This window comes from Vanellus vanellus, assembly GCF_965231255.1.
Source record: "Vanellus vanellus genome assembly, chromosome: 1".
NCBI classification, from domain to species: domain Eukaryota; kingdom Metazoa; phylum Chordata; class Aves; order Charadriiformes; family Charadriidae; genus Vanellus; species Vanellus vanellus.
In genome coordinates, this window is record NC_138905.1 from 103663248 (window position 1) to 103681774 (window position 18527).

Consider the following 18527-nt stretch of genomic DNA (forward strand, 5'->3'; position numbering starts at 1 on the left):
CAACTTTACTGGGGATGAAGAAAAAAGAAAACTGCCTATCCTAACACACATTGCAGAAATTCAATTTAAAATCTCAGAATGTGGATCAAAGCCTGGAATTCCACTACTTTAAAAAAACACAACTCACAGAAGTATGCAGAAACAAGGGATGCATTGTATTAGAGATTAAATTGTAGTAGAAGTGCATTATAAGTCTTATAGCATCTCTGGATGACTGAAACATTAACAAGACCGTGTTCCTTATGTACTTCAAAAATGTAATCTGAGTTTACGCAAAAAAAAACCAACCCACCCACCCACCCAAGTAAAATATGTTCTTTCTCTTATTTTTCTACCCCTGTTATTGTTCAATCACCCGATTTTGAGACTCCATTCACCTGACAATAAGTAGCTATCATTTACTCTAGTCCTGGCTGTCAGAAAGAGTCATCTTTATCTTCAGAGAAGCAGGGATAATGTCTAATCAGTGAGTTATAGTTGAGAGAAATGATTCTAAGTTTAGGAAAATTGGCAGTTGCATTTTGTTATCAGTAACCATTATTTAGATAGCATTGCTGATGTGCGTGGCGTCATACAGACAAGGACAAAGACCAGGCCCTTGCCCTGTGGAGCCTAGCTTAGCATCTATATTATAAAATTAAAATAGGGAGAGGTACTAGCATAATAGTAATAGTGAGCTCTAAGCGTCGCAGTGGGAGGGAGAAGAGATGACAAGAAAAAGAAAGACAGAACTTCCTGTGAGAGAGCAATACTGCATCATCCCTCCATTGTTGTTTCATACTCAGCTCTGCCAGAGGGTTTTGTTGTTTCAAAATACAGTCTGTACAGAATAGGGAACAGATAATTCCAGAGTAGAAATCAGAAGAAAACGGCCTAGGTGTTTATAAGAGAGAGGCGGAGGATGTTGACCGGTGACAGAGAGTTGGGTGCTTTAATGCATCAAAGACACAGCATCATGAGCCACACAAGTGATGCTGTGGCAGGCCTGGCAGGTCGCATCACAGAAGATCACAAGGCTCTGTAGGGCGTGGAAGGACCTGAGGCTCTTTACTTGGTGTGCTCAGTTAACATGGAGACTGTGCTGCTTCCACTCACTCTGAAAAGTGGGCTCTGTGGCTCATCATACAAGCAACACGTTACCTGTAACATGCCAACTAAACCTACCATCTCCTAAAAATGAGCTTCCAAGTACCACATTCAAGAGACACATAATTTTTCCTTAGGTGCATGGTGCCTTATACCAATGCTTTAGTTATACATCATTTTATTATGAGGTCAGTGTGTGTATCACTTTTCTTTTAAGGCCATCATGTTGAAAATTAATACATGACAATCTGACTATAGACATAAAAGCACAGACTTAGCCGAGCTGCACACATAAAACAAACTGAAGTCAGTACTTCAGAAAGCCAGCCCAAACTAACACTAATCCTAACCCTAACTCCATCTCTTTAACTACATCAGAACATAATTTTTAGATGGCTGTTAATATTACTGCATTTTTCCTTTGTTGACCCAAAGTCATTAGTAGGAACCAACCATACCGGAGCAGAGATGACTCCATCTAATAGAAAACACAGGAACACATTCATTACTGCATTGAACTTCTAAAAAGAAGGAGGCATCTTCTTTTATTCTAGTATTTCACTTTGCTTCTGCTACTTAGTGAAGTAAAACAGTACATGTATTCCCCTGAACTGTCTTATTTCTGTAGACATTCATAAGACTGGTGCAGAAAATGGAGCCTACCTGGCAATATCTTCCCAGTGGTATAAAGTAAAACTGATTAAGAGAGGAACATTCTTCAAGTTCCTAGAAAAGGCTGTTGGCTTCTTCCATTTATGATCAAAAAGATCCTAGAAAAAATATGTCCAGTCTTTAACGAGACTAGGAAATTGAAATAACCAAAATGGGATGTGATTGGTCTTTTGAATTGAGGTGCCACCATTACTTGCTTTTGCTGCTGAAACATCGTCTGGCTCCTAATGGCTTCTAACATTGTGTTCCTACCTACATTGATCATTTAATACTAGCATCTTCTTTCTGACAAACCACAAACACTTCCAAAACTTGACCTCTTCCCTTTATCGCTTTTGATTAAGAAGAGAAGTATCTGCAGGAAATGCCCTACAAACCACAAAGGAATATCAGAAATATAATGATGAGTGATTTGGGGACTCTGTGGCTCTGCTTGTGTTCCTATAATCTGATCTTGGTCACTCTTCCCTTCGCCGCCGGAGCTTTGCCGTAGTTTCTTCTAGTCGGCTTCTCCAAGCAGCAATAATGGCATCATCATCCATCTCTTCTTCCTCCTCTTTACGCATGCTTCTCCTGTACTGAGACAGCTGTCTAGATGCAAATCTTTCTTCACTTTGTTCCACTTTTGCCTCCTTCTTTCCATCCTCTTCAGACTTTGAAAAGCTCTGGGTGAACTTTCTCTTAGCTCCAAATTCTGACATGTCTGACCTGGCCTCCTCTTCACACGCTTCCACATGATGAGATCTAACTCGGCTCTGTGCAGATGGTTCAGGGGATTCAGAATCAAAGGGTGGTTCAGGTGTTTGGCTGAAAACATGCAGCTCTGGGCTCTTTTCTCTGGAACTTGTGGTCTCACTGACCTTTGACCTTGTGAACTTATACATCTTTTTGTCCTCTTTTGCAGAAGCAGAGGAAAATCTTGACATGGTTCTCAGTGAATCTCCTTTTGACTCGTAGGAAGAACAGCTGTCTAGCTCTTCTCTTTGGGATCTGGAGAATCTATAACTGGATGTTTCAGAATCCATCTCTCTAACTTTGGATGATCTGCTGTATTTCTCTCTAGCCTTCTCACTTTGTTCATAATATGACGGTGGTTCTCTTTCTGCTTTCAGGCCACTGAGCCACTTGGGAATATCAGTCTCTATCTCTGACTTCGGGACACCTGTGTTTGCAGGTTGACTGGACAGATTAAAGACTTTATCAGTTCTGTCAAGTTCTTCTTGCAAGGGGCGCCTGTGGCTGTTTGTTGTACTCTCTCTGTCATCTTCTATTTCATTTTCCTCTCCTTTGGTCATCTTTTTTTTAAATAAAGTGCTGCGTTTATTGTCTCTGATCACCTTTTCAATTTGATAATCTGACATTTTCTCTCTCAGTTCCATTTGCATCTCCTTCTCCTTCCTCTTGAGTTTCTTCAGGTCAACATCATCAGCAAAGAGGCTGTACAGTGGCTTGCTTGTCTGTGTTGTCTTAATGTTTGAATTAGTGCCTTCTGTCCTTGCGCTTACCGAGGTATTGCAAGACAGGACAGACTGAGACTCAGCCCTCTGCATGTCCTGCTGGCGAAGCTGAGAGATAGTAAGAGATGAGCCACTCTGACCACTGAGGAGAGAGACCTTATCATCATCTACACGCCTGCTAAGGTCTCCTGACATTACGCTGGAGGCCATTGCAGACGATGGACGGGACAGCATCATGATCTCATTTTGCTTTTGAGCAATGGTTTCACTGACCACGTTAGCAATCCAGTTCTGAATGCTTGCCATAGATATTGTGTCACCTGGGCCAACTGGGAGATTGGGAAGGGGTATACTTGGCATCTGAGGATGCATTGCCCCCGTGCTGCTCCTGGGCTGTGATAAAGATGAATGATTTGTCTGCATGCTCAGTGCAGAAGCTGCATCCTCAGCACCACTTGCAGAAGGCGCTGAAGGCCAGAAAGCTGACAGTGGGATACTCCCACTCATCGTACTGTCTGTCTCCCAGCTGCACATGGACTGGCTTTCTTCTAAAATTTTCTTTGAACGTTCAAGGAGCTCTACACGCCTCTGCTTCTTTTTAGCTGAAGCAGAATCCTCGCTTTTGGCAAACTCCACAAATTCCTCCTTGCTTTCACTTCCCACTTTCTTCTGCCGCTTCATTTTCCAAGCCTGGTAAGCAGACAGGTTAATATCTGACAAACTCTTCCCTTCTGAACCCTCCTCACCTGCCTGGCTGCCATCTTCTGCTGGAGATGGTGCAGAAGATGATGATGGTTCTAAATCCTTCTTGTGAAAGCCAAACTGGATCCTCTTGACTTTCCACCTTTCTAGAGGAGTCAACTTGTCTTTATTCTTTTGGCAGAAATTGTAAAAGGAGCTGCTGTCTGAAAACACGCTCTCCTCATCCACATCCCTCTCCTTTCTTCCTGTTTCTGGGGATTGTGTCTCCCCACAATTTTTATTCTTAGAATGATACCTCTGAGCAGCTTCCTTCTCAATCTCCACAAGCCTTTGGTTCCACATGTCCCAAGTGCTCTCTGAAGACATAGAGCCTGTGCGGCTTCTCCTCATCCTGCTAAAGCTACTGGCTTCCAGCTGTTGTTTTAGGGTTCGGATCTCAAAACTGCTCACACTTTCAACATCACTGAATTCACCTGATGGGTAAGGTCTTCCTCCCATACTGGAATCTTCATCCTCCTCCCTGGGTGGACCCTCCATTTGGTATTTTGCATTTCTGCGCTGCCAGTCACGGATCCTCTGTTGCACATCCTCCTCAGATTGTTCCCCTTCCTGATCCAGAAGCTTTGGAGATATTCTTCTTCCATGGTTAACTCCTGGTTCCTTTGCAGGCAGGCCTTGTTTCTTCCTCCACTCCTTATACAACTGTTCCTCTTCCTCCTCACTGATGAGGGTGGATTGTTTGGAAACCCAGCTAGTTTTTCCCACTGATGAAGAGCTCATAAGACTACCCAGCAGGCTGCTGGTCTCCTCTTCTTCTACTGTGATGGAGTGGGCTTTGGCTCCCATAATGCTTTCTGAGTCCTCAACGCCAGACAGCTGGGAAGAAGTCCCTGAATGGACAACAGGACTTTGACTAGGAGTGACTTCTTCATCTCCAGTATGCTCTGACTCTCGTTCCTCCAACAATTGCTCATTGAGCTCCCTCAGCTGTTTCAGAAAGCCATCATTGGGGTAAATGGCCCGCTTCTTTCTCAGAGTCATCAGAGCCTCCAGAATGGTCATGTGGTGGTAGATCATCAGGTAAGCAGCCACCAGCACAGCTGAGCGACTGATTCCCATTTCACTGCTGACAAGGATTTTGCCTATAGATATTGAATATAAAAGTAATCAACTATTTCCAATAACATAGAGAGGTTGCTTTGATATGTAGCACAAAAACATTCTCTGAATAGTGTTAAAAATAAGACAGATTATATGTTTCAGTGACTGAAACCAATACTATATATTTGTTAGCTTTATCTTCATAAAAATTAGATACATATGAATAAAAAGCACATTAGTTTCAAAAGCTGTGGGCAGGCACATTTTAAAACAATCAAAATAATATTTGTAGTTTCACCTATACAGTTCACTTCCCCAAATAATCAAAAAGCTTGTAACAGGTATTAGAAAGACAAGTGATACCGTATTCTTGACTTGCTGGGTGACTTAGGGTAAGACATTTAAGCTTTCCATGCTTCATTTTCCCGACATGTAAAAAGGGAGATATTAGCATTAGCCTCCAGGAAGGTATTGGGAGTATAAGCAAAGAACTTACTTTTTTATAAGGCACATTATAGGACTTAAATACAATTCTATATTAATTTAATTATATTTTTGCCAGAATCCAAATCTGCTGTTTTGCAAGGCACACTCAAACAGTTACACATAGACTGGCTGGAGACCAGAGTCATAGTATATCTCAACAGGAAAACCAAGCAACTAGCATAAGAGAGCTGATTTTGATTCTGACAAACTGACACAGCTGCTTCAAACTACTGGGACCCACTGTTCTATGAACAGTGACTGCAAGAGCTAGAATCAAAGCTGAGGATCTTCTTTATCTCATGGCATTTAAAAAGAAACCATCTCTGGCAGAAAACTAAGCTTTGGCACAGAAGAATTGTTTTTTAAAGTTACTTATATAGCAAATTACAGTTAAATAAAAGCTTGTAAATATGAAGAGAGCATAAGTGAAGCTTTGCTAGCTTGCAAACAACTGAAATTACTGTTTCTAAATGTGTGATAAACTCCAGTTTAATCAAACTGTTTGCACTGAAACTTAATGAAGCCATTTTAAATACCACCTTTCTGACTGCTGATATGTTATCACAAGTATTTACTCAATGTACCTATTCCTACAATTCCGAAATGTCTTTTACACCTTTCTTAGTACCAAAAGTCTCAGTTGCTTCCATGTGTTTCAACAACCGGTAAAGCCTATCTGACAGCTCACCAAAAGGGGGAGATCTCATTCCTCTGCTTTCTTTTAAGGCTCCTCTGTCTCTGTGCCTTTCCTGTGTAGGCTCTGGTACTCACTGGGCCCTCTAATAAGCCAGTTCAGCTCACTAACCCAATGGAAAACCACCTCTTCACTGCTGAGCTGTCATTTTTGCTGGGTTAGTGAGTTGAAGGATTGATGAATGCCCACAGCAGTAAGCATCTATACTATGCCAAGGGTACAGATGGGAGTTATGAGGAAGAACGTAGACGGGTAGTGTCCATCCTTGTGGTGTTGCTGGCAAGCTATTGGCTCAACTTTCCTTGTGTACTAACAAAACTTCTCACTTTTCTTACTGTCACTTCTACTAGGAGGCATCCTGTTGTCTCTCTACAAAAATTAAATGCACTGAATATATATATGAAGAATATCAGTGATGTCACTGATTGTGGTGTTCATTTTCATATTGAATTCCATAAAGATATTTCAAACTGTCCACTGAAGCTGCAACAAATTGACCAGTATGCACTGGAGGCCCACGGAGTAACAGTTGCCATGGAATTGGAGTCCAGCAAATTATACAGTAGCCTGGGTGTAGGCATCCAGGGGTTCAACACAGCTGTTTGGATTGTTCTAGCCTGTTCTTTCATAGTAAGCATCCTGGTAAAACTGAAACTTGCAGTGTACAGGAATATATCAATATATATAGTATTATGTAATATCAATATTAAAAAATATATTTATTGGAGTGGGGCAGTAATAGGGTACTTTCAAAGCAGCTGAGGGAGGTGGCTCACAGCCAGTGTGAGTCTGAAGACATGGGGCTTGCAGCAGGGGCTGCTGGGCTGCCTCCTCTCACTAGTTTGCCCCCTCCTGTTTTGAATGAGGCATGGGCAAGAATGGGCAAGAAGGATTCACCATAACTGGATGCAGAGAACAAAGTATCTGCCTTCTACCCAATTACAAATGTGGCATCAGCTGTTTATCAGAGTAACGCTTCCACCCATTAATTCCCAAGCATTCTGGAACCACTGTAATCCTCTCTTCTTACCCCTGTAAGTCAGCAGTGCTTCGTCAAGGAACTCTGCAGCTGGGCGGAAGTGTTTGGAGATATCCATATCTGGAAAATCATCCACTTCAATGCCCAGGTATTGGATATTCAGACCATTGTAGAAACCTGGTCCTGTGTATACACCAGTACCATGAGCTGCGTTCAAGACATGCGTGATCCCCAGCCTCTTCAAACGGCTTTTGTTCACTGCAACACTTCTTCAGAAAAGAAAAAAAAAATTGTTAGCTATCAATGTTCCTATTTCAGGTAGGAAAGAAGCTGTCTGCTACAAGGTCTACAGAGCTCCCAGTCTGTGTTACTCATCCAACACGCGGCTTCACTCAGACCTTAAAGTCCCTTGAGAGTTCCACAGGTATTTCTTTCCAATACTCACTGGGAAAAGAAAATGAGAAACCTGCACTCACCACTAGACCTGCATGGTCGTATCTGCTCCATCTTGATTTTAAACACATCCTGCCATTCTAGGTTCAGGCTGTTTTCTTATTTCTCAATTTTTATCACTCCATAATTAATGCTTTACACAATATCCACTTCTAATTCTTTCTGGTTACTTGCACAGGTGTCTCAGACAACTGAGTCATGGTACAGAAGACCAAAGCATTTCCACTTGATATTTGTTATGGCATTTCTTTTTAAACTCCCTTTTACATAACAAAGACTGTAGTCCCAATTTCAGGGCCAAATTCCAATCAGAACAGTGTAATTTGGGCTCATTTGCCTTTTCCTCTCCTAAATTGTCGAAGCACAAAAACAGCATAGAAAAGCTGCTGATTCTATTCTAGAAGTATTTACTGTTCAGCGCACAAAGATCTTTGTAAGCATATTCTGAAAAACACTTTGCGGCTCTCTAGGGAAGAAAAGTATTAGATGCATGTAATACATGTTACGCCTTCAATGGTTCCATCTGACCCTTCACTGGGGATCTCATGCAACTCGATGACAAAAGCTGACACTCACTTTTCTGCTATGAAGACATTAGGCCAGACTTCATCCACAGCATCCCTGGGGGTCTCCAGCCTGTCCTTCACAAGTGCCCTCTGCAAGTCCATCACACATGGTGTGTTAAACAAGCTGGTGTCATCAATCTTTTCCTTAACTCGGTTGTACAGGTCTTCCACCATCAGCTGCTGCGCGGACTCTAACATCCTGGGACACTCTGAATCTACCTTGGTCTCCTTTGTCTTCAGTTCTGGAATAAACTGACATTGTAACTAAAAGCATGTAAAAACAACGCAAATAAATGACCCGTCATTCTTTGTTCCTGGGACAAGCCTTGCAGCTTGTTTTTTTTCCCAGTATCATCACACCATCCTGTCTGCAATGTGTACATGTACACGTTTATCTAGTAGCCTCAAGGTAGTTAGTAATGGGAAGAGTATATTGCACTGTCCTCTCAATCCAGAGAACCACAATGGCCAAAGGCCTGGAAGGCAAGCACAGGCTCATGCTAGCCCTAGAAGAATGAGTTGCTCTCTACAGCTTCCCGAGGAGGGGACATGGCAAGAGAGGTGCTGATCTCTTCTCCCTGGGATCCAGTGATAAAACGCATGGGAATGGTTCAAAGCTGTGCCAGGGGAGGTTTAGACTGGAGATCAGGAAGCATTTCTTTACCAAGAGGGTGGTCAAACACTGGAACAGGCTTCTTAGAGAGGTGGTCGGTGCCCCATCCCTGGCAGTGTTTAAGAGGCATTTGGACAATGCCCTTAATAATATGCTTTAGCTTTCGGTCAGCCCTGAAGTGGTCAGGCAGTCGGGCTAGATGATTGCTGTTGGTCCTTTCCAACTGAAATATTTAATGTAGTCTAGTCTAGTCTATTCAGTTTCTTGCAGCGAGCAACCAGCAATCAAACTGTGTTCATCACTGTGGTACATGGTTCTGCCACAGGTTCAATGCACAACTTCAAAGGAAGTCACCAAACCTTTCTGTAAACTGTTATTTCTTTGTGTTTTTCACCTCAGGTGGGGTTTTCTTATAATTTTAGGGGCTTTTTCATCATTTTAGGATCTCTGGATGAGAAAGGTAAAACAAGTGCAACTCAAGTCTCTATTCCTGACATAGTTCTTTTACCCTTCCTCCTCTTACCTTCATTGATTATTTGTTTGGCAGCCACAGCAGACGACAGATGGATTGGCTCCATGAAGATGCTCTCTGTATCAGTGTCCGATATCACTGAATACCTGCCAACCAACCACACTGCCTATTAGGCAAATGACCTCCACTGGGATCCCATCTCCAGAACTTTAGCCCTTTTCACCCATTCCAAAAGACAGCAGCAGGGAACTGGAGCAGTGAGGATCCTTTGACAGTAGAAGGGAAGCCCCAGCTCTTCTGCCATGCCTCACCCTGACCCTGCTCTCCAGTGTGGCATTACAGGCTTCAAATATGCCTTGGTATCCAGTGTTTGCAAGATGTAGACAGGTCCCACGGGGAGGAGCTACAGTAGGCTGGGAGTGCAAGAGAATGGACTGGTGGAGGAATTTTTGACAGAGAAGATCGGTGTCTGGTTTGTGACTGGGAGGGGGATGGATCACAAGGAATAGTCTCACAAGAAGCTCAAACTTAGACAGACAGACACATTGTCCTAACTAGAATCCATTGACCGATTCAGAATAGATTATGCCAGAAAACCGTTGGTTTGTTGTTCTTTTTTCTGTTGGCGAATTGCGTCAAAGCATCCTTTAAGTTATCACAAGCTGCAACGCAAGCGTTAAGACTGAAGCTTATGAATCGCTCCCTCAGTACATTGGTCACTTCATGGCATGAATCTGTGCTCAGTCTCTCCACTCACATATTGTTGTCTAACTGCAGGTCAGAAATAACTATGAAACCCACAAACAACTTTGAAGGGAGTTTTTTGACACACAGCATGATTTACATAAATTTTTGTTAAGCAAAAAAGGGCCACAATCTTGAAGACAAATGTATTTCCATCTGGGTCCACCTGGACAGTCCAAGCAAATCTTCTCTTCTTACTTAGACCATCTTAACAAAATATTTTACAGAGCTTTTTCCCTGATGCACACCCTCTACATTTCTTTCCAAATAGATGGTACAAATCATTAGAACAAGTCTGCTGCCATCACAGAAGCTATCTGGCAATGCAGGCTTGCAGTACTTGCAACATACTGTTTGGTTTTGTTTAATTAAAGCAGGAGAGGAAGGGTGATTAATATGCAGTCAGGGTGCAGCAAAGTATCTGGAGAGCTAAACAGCTTTCATTCTCCAGAATCAAAATGGAGGGCACAGCCATCAGAAACCACTTAATGGGCTCATCTAGGTCATTTAGTTGGGTTCCAGCACTTGTCAACCGTGACTGAAAGTAATCCTTTTCTAGCTCTTCAAAGCAGTTTATGAGATAAGCAAAGAGAGCGTCAGTCTCATTTACAGGAGTTGACACAAATTTGCAGCTATGCCCTGCCTTCAATTCCTTTGGCCATAAAGGTTGACTCCAAGCTCAATAAAAAGACAACATTTGGTAACAATCTGCCACCACAGCCTCAACATGTTTTACCTGTAGCTGCCCCAAGCATCCATGAAACACACAAGTGGAGAACTGCCCAAGGCTGGATGCTTCAAGGGTCTCATTCTGTTTGGGAAGGACCTTGCCATTTTCATCATTGCTTTTGGCATTGGCAGCAAGAAAAAAAAGGAGGAAAAAAGGGAAGGGAAGGGGAAGGGGAAGGGGAAGGGGAAGGGGAAGGGGAAGGGGAAGGGGAAGGGGAAGGGGAAGGGGAAGGGGAAGGGGAAGGGGAAGGGGAAGGGGAAGGGGAAGGGGAAGGGGAAGGGGAAGGGGAAGGGGAAGGGGAAGGGGAAGGGGAAGGGGAAGGGGAAGGGGAAGGGGAAGGGGAAGGGGAAGGGAAGGGAAGGGAAGGGAAGGGAAGGGAAGGGAAGGGAAGGGAAGGGAAGGGAAGGGAAGGGAAGGGAAGGGAAGGGAAGGGAAGGGAAGGGAAGGGAAGGGAAAGAATAAACTGGAGACGTGCCTCTGTTCATTTTGAGTGACTGATGAGCAGTAGAAGAGTGATTTACCAAGTTCAATACATAATTTTACTTTATGCGAGCTCAGTAAACTTCCTAAACAATTTTTAAACGCATGTAGTTAAATGAAATAAGTACTCTCTCTTCATTTTTCTGCAGTGCCCCACAGTTAATGGGAAACATTTCATAACCTTCTACTTGTTGAGGGCCATTGGGGTAGGCTCTTTTCAAACTCAATCCCTACTCCCTGCCTTCAGCTAAAGCATTTTAAAAGTGTACAGAAAGCCCTGCAGAGCATTTTGCTTTAGGAAAAGGGTACAAAGGCTGTATTTTACCTTGTATTAGGAGAAAACACATCTAATCGTGCTTGTTTTGCTTGAGGTAACTCAATTCCTGCTTGTGCTGTGACAGCCTCCTGGTCAGTGCCTGCAGCCTGTAGCTAAAGATGGCTCTGAACCAAACCCAAATCTGAAGACCCTCGGTCTTTCTGGGGGTAGGAAAGGCTAATATCAACATAAAAAAAATCCACAGGTCCTTAAAATGGATAGAAAGATGGGGCTGAATTTGGGAAGAGTTGAAATCCGGATCAAATGTTTCAGCGTGGGGGTGGACACGAGAGGATGAGACAGGGAAGAGCAACAATGCCACCCCATAGTAATGCTTTCTGCAATTTATCCCCACCCCCTGTGTGCATGTACACTCTCAGCAGGATGGATTAATTAGTGCAGGAGTCCTGTCTCTGCAGTCTCTCTCCCTGCTGGCACACTAACTCTCACCTCAGGGAGGGGAGGGAAGCCCTGGGCTCTGTGCTTGATCCAAGTGCCTGTGCAGAGAGGAGGCGGTGGAAGAGGAGGGAAGGCAAGCTGATCCACCACATGCTACCAGGAGGCCATGGCAGTGCCTGCGGCAAGCGTACTCACCGGCTGGGTGAGGGGCTGCGGAGATAGTGGGCCTGCACAGCCTTCACGTCTGGTCCTGCGTCCTCCTCATTGGGCACCGCCTGCTCGTTGTCTGAATCTCTGCCACTGGCCATGGCAGCTGCAAGAGGATCTGCTACAAGGGGAGCACAGCAGGAGGAAGGGACATTAGAGAGGTTGGCATGGGAGGCCATCCCCCCGCTGTGGAGGCGGGGGGGTGGGTGGGGGGTTCAGGGTACAGCAGAAGGGGCTCCCACATCTTGCTCCCACAACACTGCCAGCAGCCCTTGCCGCAAGCCAGGCACAATGGCTCCTCTGCCAGGGTGCCTGCTGTTCCTGAGGCCCCGTGCAACTCTCTGGCTGCTGCCCAGCCAGCGCCAATGCCCTTCTTGCCTGTGAGCAAGTGTGCCGGCAGGCCAGGAAGGAAGGGGTGGCGGGGCAGAAACTCTATCCCCCTCCTTGGATGGCTCAGCCCCTCCGTGGAGGCTGGAAGGAGCTGTACACAGGCAGAGCCGGACTGGAAGGAGTGTCGGAGGCAAGAAACATGAGACCTCGCCTCCCCAAAATGAAACGCTCCTAAAGCTCAAGGCCAAAGGCGCTTTAAGCCTCACGACTTTGTCCTTGTAGTCCTTTGTGGGGAGTCTGCTGGGGGCATGGGAGAGTGAAGGGGCCAGAGCTCCGTTAGGAGCATGAAAATACAGCAGCCAATGCTTCTCTGGGTCCAGCTGGAATGACTCCAGCCTCGCTGTGCCACCACAGCCAGCGGTGGCTCTGAAGGGCCCCAGCAGCCGGCCTCAGGCAGGAGGACCGCAGCCATGTGCCACCAATAGGGCCGAGGAGCGGCTGCTGTTGACAGGGCAGGGAGCAGGGAGGCAGGGGAGCCAGGAAAGGGCACTTACCCCCTGTGCTTGGATGGCTCTCCCCGGGTCCCCAACAGAGGTACGGTGAAGGAGTCCAGTGAAGAGGGCAGGAAATTTGGCTGGGAACGGTACTGGGGGGAGAGAAATCAGCTGCCCCCTCTTGCTTGCTCTGCGGCTTCTTCATCAAGGGGCAGGACAACTGTTGGCACCAAACCTTTATCAGCTTTCTAAATATAGCGTTGTCCTGATACTGGCTGCTGGATCGCATGGGGAAAGAATTCAGTGCCTCATAGACGGCAGCTGGTCAAGCACTTAACCCCTTCCCTGCCGTGGGCTGGATCCTCTGACATTTCCCAGTTGCAGGAGGAGCCCAGAGAAGAGCCCAGAGCCAGCAAGGCTGGACCTCCGCCTGCTGGGAGCTTCCAGGCAAGTGGAATCCCACCAGGCACAACTTGAAATGCTGGTATGATCTCTGATGTCCTTGGGAAACGCAGTGCAGGATAAGCCACTCCAAGCTTACTAGAAGCAAGCTGCCTGTCATCTACCTGGACTTCTGTAAAGTCTTTGATATGGTCCCTCACAACATTCTTACCTCTAAATTTGAAAGAGATGGATTCAATGAATGGACTATTCGATGGATAAGGAAGTGGCTGGATGGCTGCATCCAGTTACAGTCAATGGCTCAGTGTCCAAATGGAGATCAGCAACAAGTGGTGTCCCTCAGGGTTCTGTACTGGGACCAGCACTGTTCAATATCTTTATTAATGACATAGTGGGACTGAGTGCACCCTCAGAAATTTTGCAGATGACACCAAGATGAGTGGTGCAATTGATTCGGCTAGAGGAAAGGGATGCCATCCAGAGGGACCTTGATAAGCTTGAGGAGTGGAGCGATGTGAACCTCATGAAGTACAAATAGGCCACGTGCAAGGTCCTACACCTGGGTCAGGGCAATCCCCAATATCAGCACAGGCTGGGGGATGAACTCAGAGCAGCCCTGCAGAGGACTTGGGGGTACTGGTGGATGAAAAACTGGATGTGAGCTGCCAATGTGAGCCTGCAACCCAGAAAGTAAACTATATCCTGGTGTGCATCAGAAGAAGCATGGCCAGCAGGCTGAGGGAGGTGATTCTGCCTCTCTACTCCACTCTGGTGAGACCCCACCTGGAATACTGCATCCAGCTCTGGAGCCCCCAGCACAAGAAATGGACCTGTTAGACTGGGTCCAGAGGAGGGCCACCAAAATGATCAGAGGGCTAGAACACTTCTATGAAGAAAGGCTGAGACAGTTGGGGTTGTTCAGCCTGAAGAAGAGAAGGTTCTAGGGAGACTTTATTGCGGCCTTTCAGTACTTAAAGGGGATCTTATAAGAAACACGGAAAGAGACTTTACCAGGGCCTGTAGTGACAGGACAAGGAGCAATGATTTTAAACTAAGAAGGTAGATTTGGATTAGATATAAGGAAGAAAATTCTTTACTATGAAGGTGGTGAGACACTGGAACAGGTTGTCCAGAGAAACTGTGGATGGCCCATCACTGAAGTGTTCAAGGTCAGGTTGGATGGGGTTTTGAGCAACCTGAGCTAGTGAAAAATGTCCTTGCTCACAGCAGGGAGGCTGGTCTAGATTATCTGTAAAGATCCCTTCAAACCCAAACCATTCTGTGCTTCTATGATTGTATGATTAGCTGATTTTTGTTCTTGGAAGAGCTAGGACTGAGGTAAGCTGTGTCTTCTCTGATGCCTTTTCAAAGAGGACACTTCCAGTTCCCATCTCTTGACTCCCCAGCAAAGCTCATGGGCCAGGCGGGTCTGGGGAAGAACCAGACAAAAGCCTAAGTACTATTTACCTGTACTGGGAGCTCCAGTTCTGAGTCACGCGATGACATCCCACTGTTGATTCCTTTTGCAAACAATCAAGCAAACAAGAAAGGAAGTGGAAAAGAGAACTGATTTATCTCATACCAGAGATACCTTTGCTGCTGCATCATGCTGGGCAGGGCCTGCATACCCCCCTTCCTTCCTACTTGAGTGCTGCATCCCCACACAGGGATGGGGCCATATCTATAGGGATGCCCTGTCATGGCAGAGAAAAGCCATGAAACAGGCACTCAAGTCTTTGTGTGCTCATAGCCTAGACTTGTGTTAATATAGTTACTGGCATGAGCAAGCAGGAATGAGAGAAAGTGGTATGTTAAATCTTGGGTGTCATATCAAGGGGAAAAATGGATTACTGATTACAGGTTTTAAGAGATCCTAACAAAAGAGGATGAATTGTGTTGATCTTACAGCTGCCTCCTCTGGGCAATGCAATTCTTAGCCACTTCTGCAATGCAGTGCCACGTGTTCTTGTTAATTACTGCTAATTGAGGCAGGAAGTGATCTAAAGAAGTTTGCCTACGGACTCCCTTGTTATTGGAGAACAGAGTTTTCAAAGGACCTAAATGTTGTGGGAGCACGTATACCACTGACACTCAATAAAACCTGATGCTTTTAAGTCACTGAGCTGCCTCTGACTATCCCATTCATGAATCTTTAGCATACAACTGCAGCAGGGGACGATGGCTAGACCTGAAAGCCCTGCCGTGCCCACTGCAACCGTTCACATGCAGAGATGCAGATAGGATTGCATATGTTGCAGACTTGTGGAGAATACACAGACAGCTGGCAGGCTGGCAGCTCCCTCACTGCTTGTTATAAGTTGTTGATCAAGATGACCACACAGAACAGAGGCAAGGAAGCTAGAAATTTTTGCTAATGAATGTATGCACATACAAATATAGAAAAAAGCAACAAGCTGTAAGTGGTTGGGCATCTGTCGTTGGTGATTAATATATTCATTCATGGCCAGGTGCTGTCCTGTTAGGTGGGAAAGGATGGATCTTGATGGAAGGTTCCTCTGTCTCTGGCTTAACAGGAGTTACTATTATTTATAGTGTTAGCACTGTGCTACCTATGCATTAATCCTCATTGGCTTTCATAGGTGAGTCTTATCAGAGTAAGTATTTTTGTCAAGCCACCCTAGTTACCTATTAAAGCTTTTCATGTCAATGGCAGTTTCATTTAAATAAGCTAATAATATCTCCTAAGAATCCTATATATCAGAATCCTCTATATCAGCAAAAAGGTTCCCCAGAGCTGCAGCCATCAGCAAAAACAAGACTTTGAGGGTTTACATTACCCATGGGTGAGTGATGAAGAAGTTGATGTGTGTCAGCCTATGCTAAGACATAGCATGCATTAGCCTAAATAGGGCCATGGCAAAGCTTTGGCAGTTCTTTTAGCTGTGGTGCCAATGCCTATGAGTTTTGGCAGCTCACAATAGACAGTGAAAGAAAGTCAACCCAGAAACAAAATTAAAATCTCTTAAAACTGCCAGATGTTCCAGTCTTTCTGTTTGGGCAGCTCCACCAACTTCTCATAGGTAAACTGTACATTTGCCTCCTGCATTTATCAACAGCTCCTGAGGCCTCCAACGAGAACTGCCAGGGAAAAGTGACAGGTTATAAGTGCCTAAATACCTTTTTCCAATCTAGGACTAAATAACTAACAAAAGCAATAAAAAAAAGTGCATCTAAACAAGTGTCTTAATATAAGATTTATGTAAGTATCAGGTGTTGAAGCATATGTTCCCTACGATACATAGGAAACCAGTCTTATTTAGCTATGTCTCCAAAACAACAGAACATTATCAAAATCAGTGCCAACTTATTTACTTGTAATGCAACTGAGAGGCTGAGAGAGGCAGGGTAAAACTGTTCCCACAGTGAATCCTTTCCACACCAGTATTTCCGCACTGATGACAGATAATTAGCCGGTCCGAGCTATGGACCATGAGGCGAGATCCAGTGCCTGTCACTCCTCCCCAGCGCAGTGGAACCAGACACATGCCAATACGCTTGGAGATGATGCATCTTGTTACTTTTACAGTTAAATTTATGTGAAAATAGTGCATCTGTTTCAGGATTAATATTCAGTGCTTAATCTACATACCATCTTTTAGACAGTAAGGTTACTAAGCTCAGACCTGCTTTAGGTATTAGAGGAACTATTGCTATAGGCACTGTTTTCAGCTTAACTCTGCAAGTTCTCTCTGGTTTGGGTTTTTTATTCATCAGTTACTGAAGTTAAGAAAACAGACTAAACCCCATGTATTTCCACAAGCAGTGGGATTAACAAGCCTAGTTTCCAATGGATGTGAATCCTGCAGTCCGATATGCCCCAGCACAATAAACATCCCTCATGGAGCCATCAACTCTTGCCCCCTATTGACTACTCGCTATACTGCATTTCCCTATCTGCCTGGCTGTGCAAGAGATGAGCTAGACCATGGTTAGGGGCATTGGTTGCGCAACCGGTTGCGCAACCACATATTCCTGAAATGGAAGACAATGATTAATGCCTAAGAGGTACCATTAATTTAGATTTCTCTCTTATCCCAACTGATTGGGATTGCTGATTTTTTATGAGACTGAAAGGAACTTCCCACCTTTAAGATTACTATCTGTCTGTCAAATTTAGCTGAAATCAATCAAGTGGGTTTTGAAATTATTGGGGAGAGGGGAGGGAAGAGAGGTTGTATAAATGACAGTGAAAGTCTTATTTCTGTGAAGAGGATAACATCAAGCTTACCAAGTTGGTACAGTGTCTGTCAGGGACTGTAACCAAGTTATTTCGGTGAATACTCAAAGCTGTTATGTAGAGAACTGAGAATTGACAGAGGAAGTATAGGCAGATGGTGTACAGTGATGGCATTTCTGTCACTATCTCTGTTCATCAATTCAGTTTAAATATTAAATAGGAGCAAAATCAAAAGTGTGGAAGCTAGAGTGAAGATCCTACCTGTCTCTCCCTGGAGGCTGTGGATAAAGTCACAAAGTTCTTAAATCTTTAAAGGAGGTAAAAATTTAAGAAGCTTATCCTTGTGAGGAACCTCATCCTCGGGGGCTCCAAATAGGAGAAAGGAGACTACTGACCTTGCTCCAGTTTTGTTTACATCTTACATCATTTGTAGTCAGCATTTAGAGGTTAGCGAGCTGTTTTTGGAAAAGGCTCTCCTCTCTTTGCAGGGTGCTTGCCATCTCCTAATGCCTGCAGCCTATCAAAGATGAGATGCCTACAGCAGCATGGATTTTTCTACTGGCTGTCTTCATTTGGAAGATTGCCAAAGAATACAGTTTCTGTACTCTTATGTGCTTTAATTTGCTTTGTACTAACAGTTTGTTTGAAGAGAGCTGAGGTTATGCATCAAGCACAGGAATATAGATTATCTTTTTTATCAGAGGGATTGGATTTCCAATCACTCATAAGCTTCATTGTCTTGGAGGTGTTTTGAACAACTGCCATATAGACAAAAAGGCAGTCTTTAGCCTGGCTTTTGGCAGGTTTACCATGCAAGTATGGGGTCAGCACAAGATCAAGATCCAGATCCACTTTACTGGACTAAACACAGGTATCTCCAGTGTAGACACCTACTTTTGAGGTAGCCTTCTTCAATAATCAAAACAGAGTTCAATTAGTATTATCA

The 18527-nt window shown here is 44.5% G+C and overlaps 1 protein-coding gene across 1 annotated transcript; it reads right to left on the minus strand.

Annotated features, from left to right (window-relative positions):
- Nucleotides 1–341: 341 nt before the first annotated feature.
- STYXL2 (serine/threonine/tyrosine interacting like 2) lies at nt 342–13162 on the minus strand. The gene is made up of 6 exons (XM_082495822.1): nt 13042–13162; nt 12146–12278; nt 9333–9427; nt 8207–8438; nt 7229–7446; nt 342–5059 (listed from the first exon to the last, which is right to left on the minus strand). Exons 2-6 carry the CDS (start codon nt 12256–12258, stop codon nt 2217–2219), a joined length of 3501 nt encoding a protein of 1166 aa, XP_082351948.1. The 5' UTR covers nt 12259–12278; nt 13042–13162; the 3' UTR covers nt 342–2216.
- Nucleotides 13163–18527: the final 5365 nt, after the last annotated feature.

Excerpts from the sequence above, each read along its gene's own strand:
- STYXL2 (XM_082495822.1), bottom strand. The coding sequence starts at position 12,258 with ATGGCCAGTGGCAGAGATTCAGACAACGAGCAGGCGGTGCCCAATGAG. Across the intron at positions 9,428-12,145 it reads CGCAGCCCCTCACCCAGCCG|GTATTCAGTGATATCGGACA; the intron begins GTGAGTACGCTT and ends GTTGGTTGGCAG. Across the intron at positions 5,060-7,228 it reads AGCACTGCTGACTTACAGGG|GCAAAATCCTTGTCAGCAGT; the intron begins GTAAGAAGAGAG and ends CAATATCTATAG.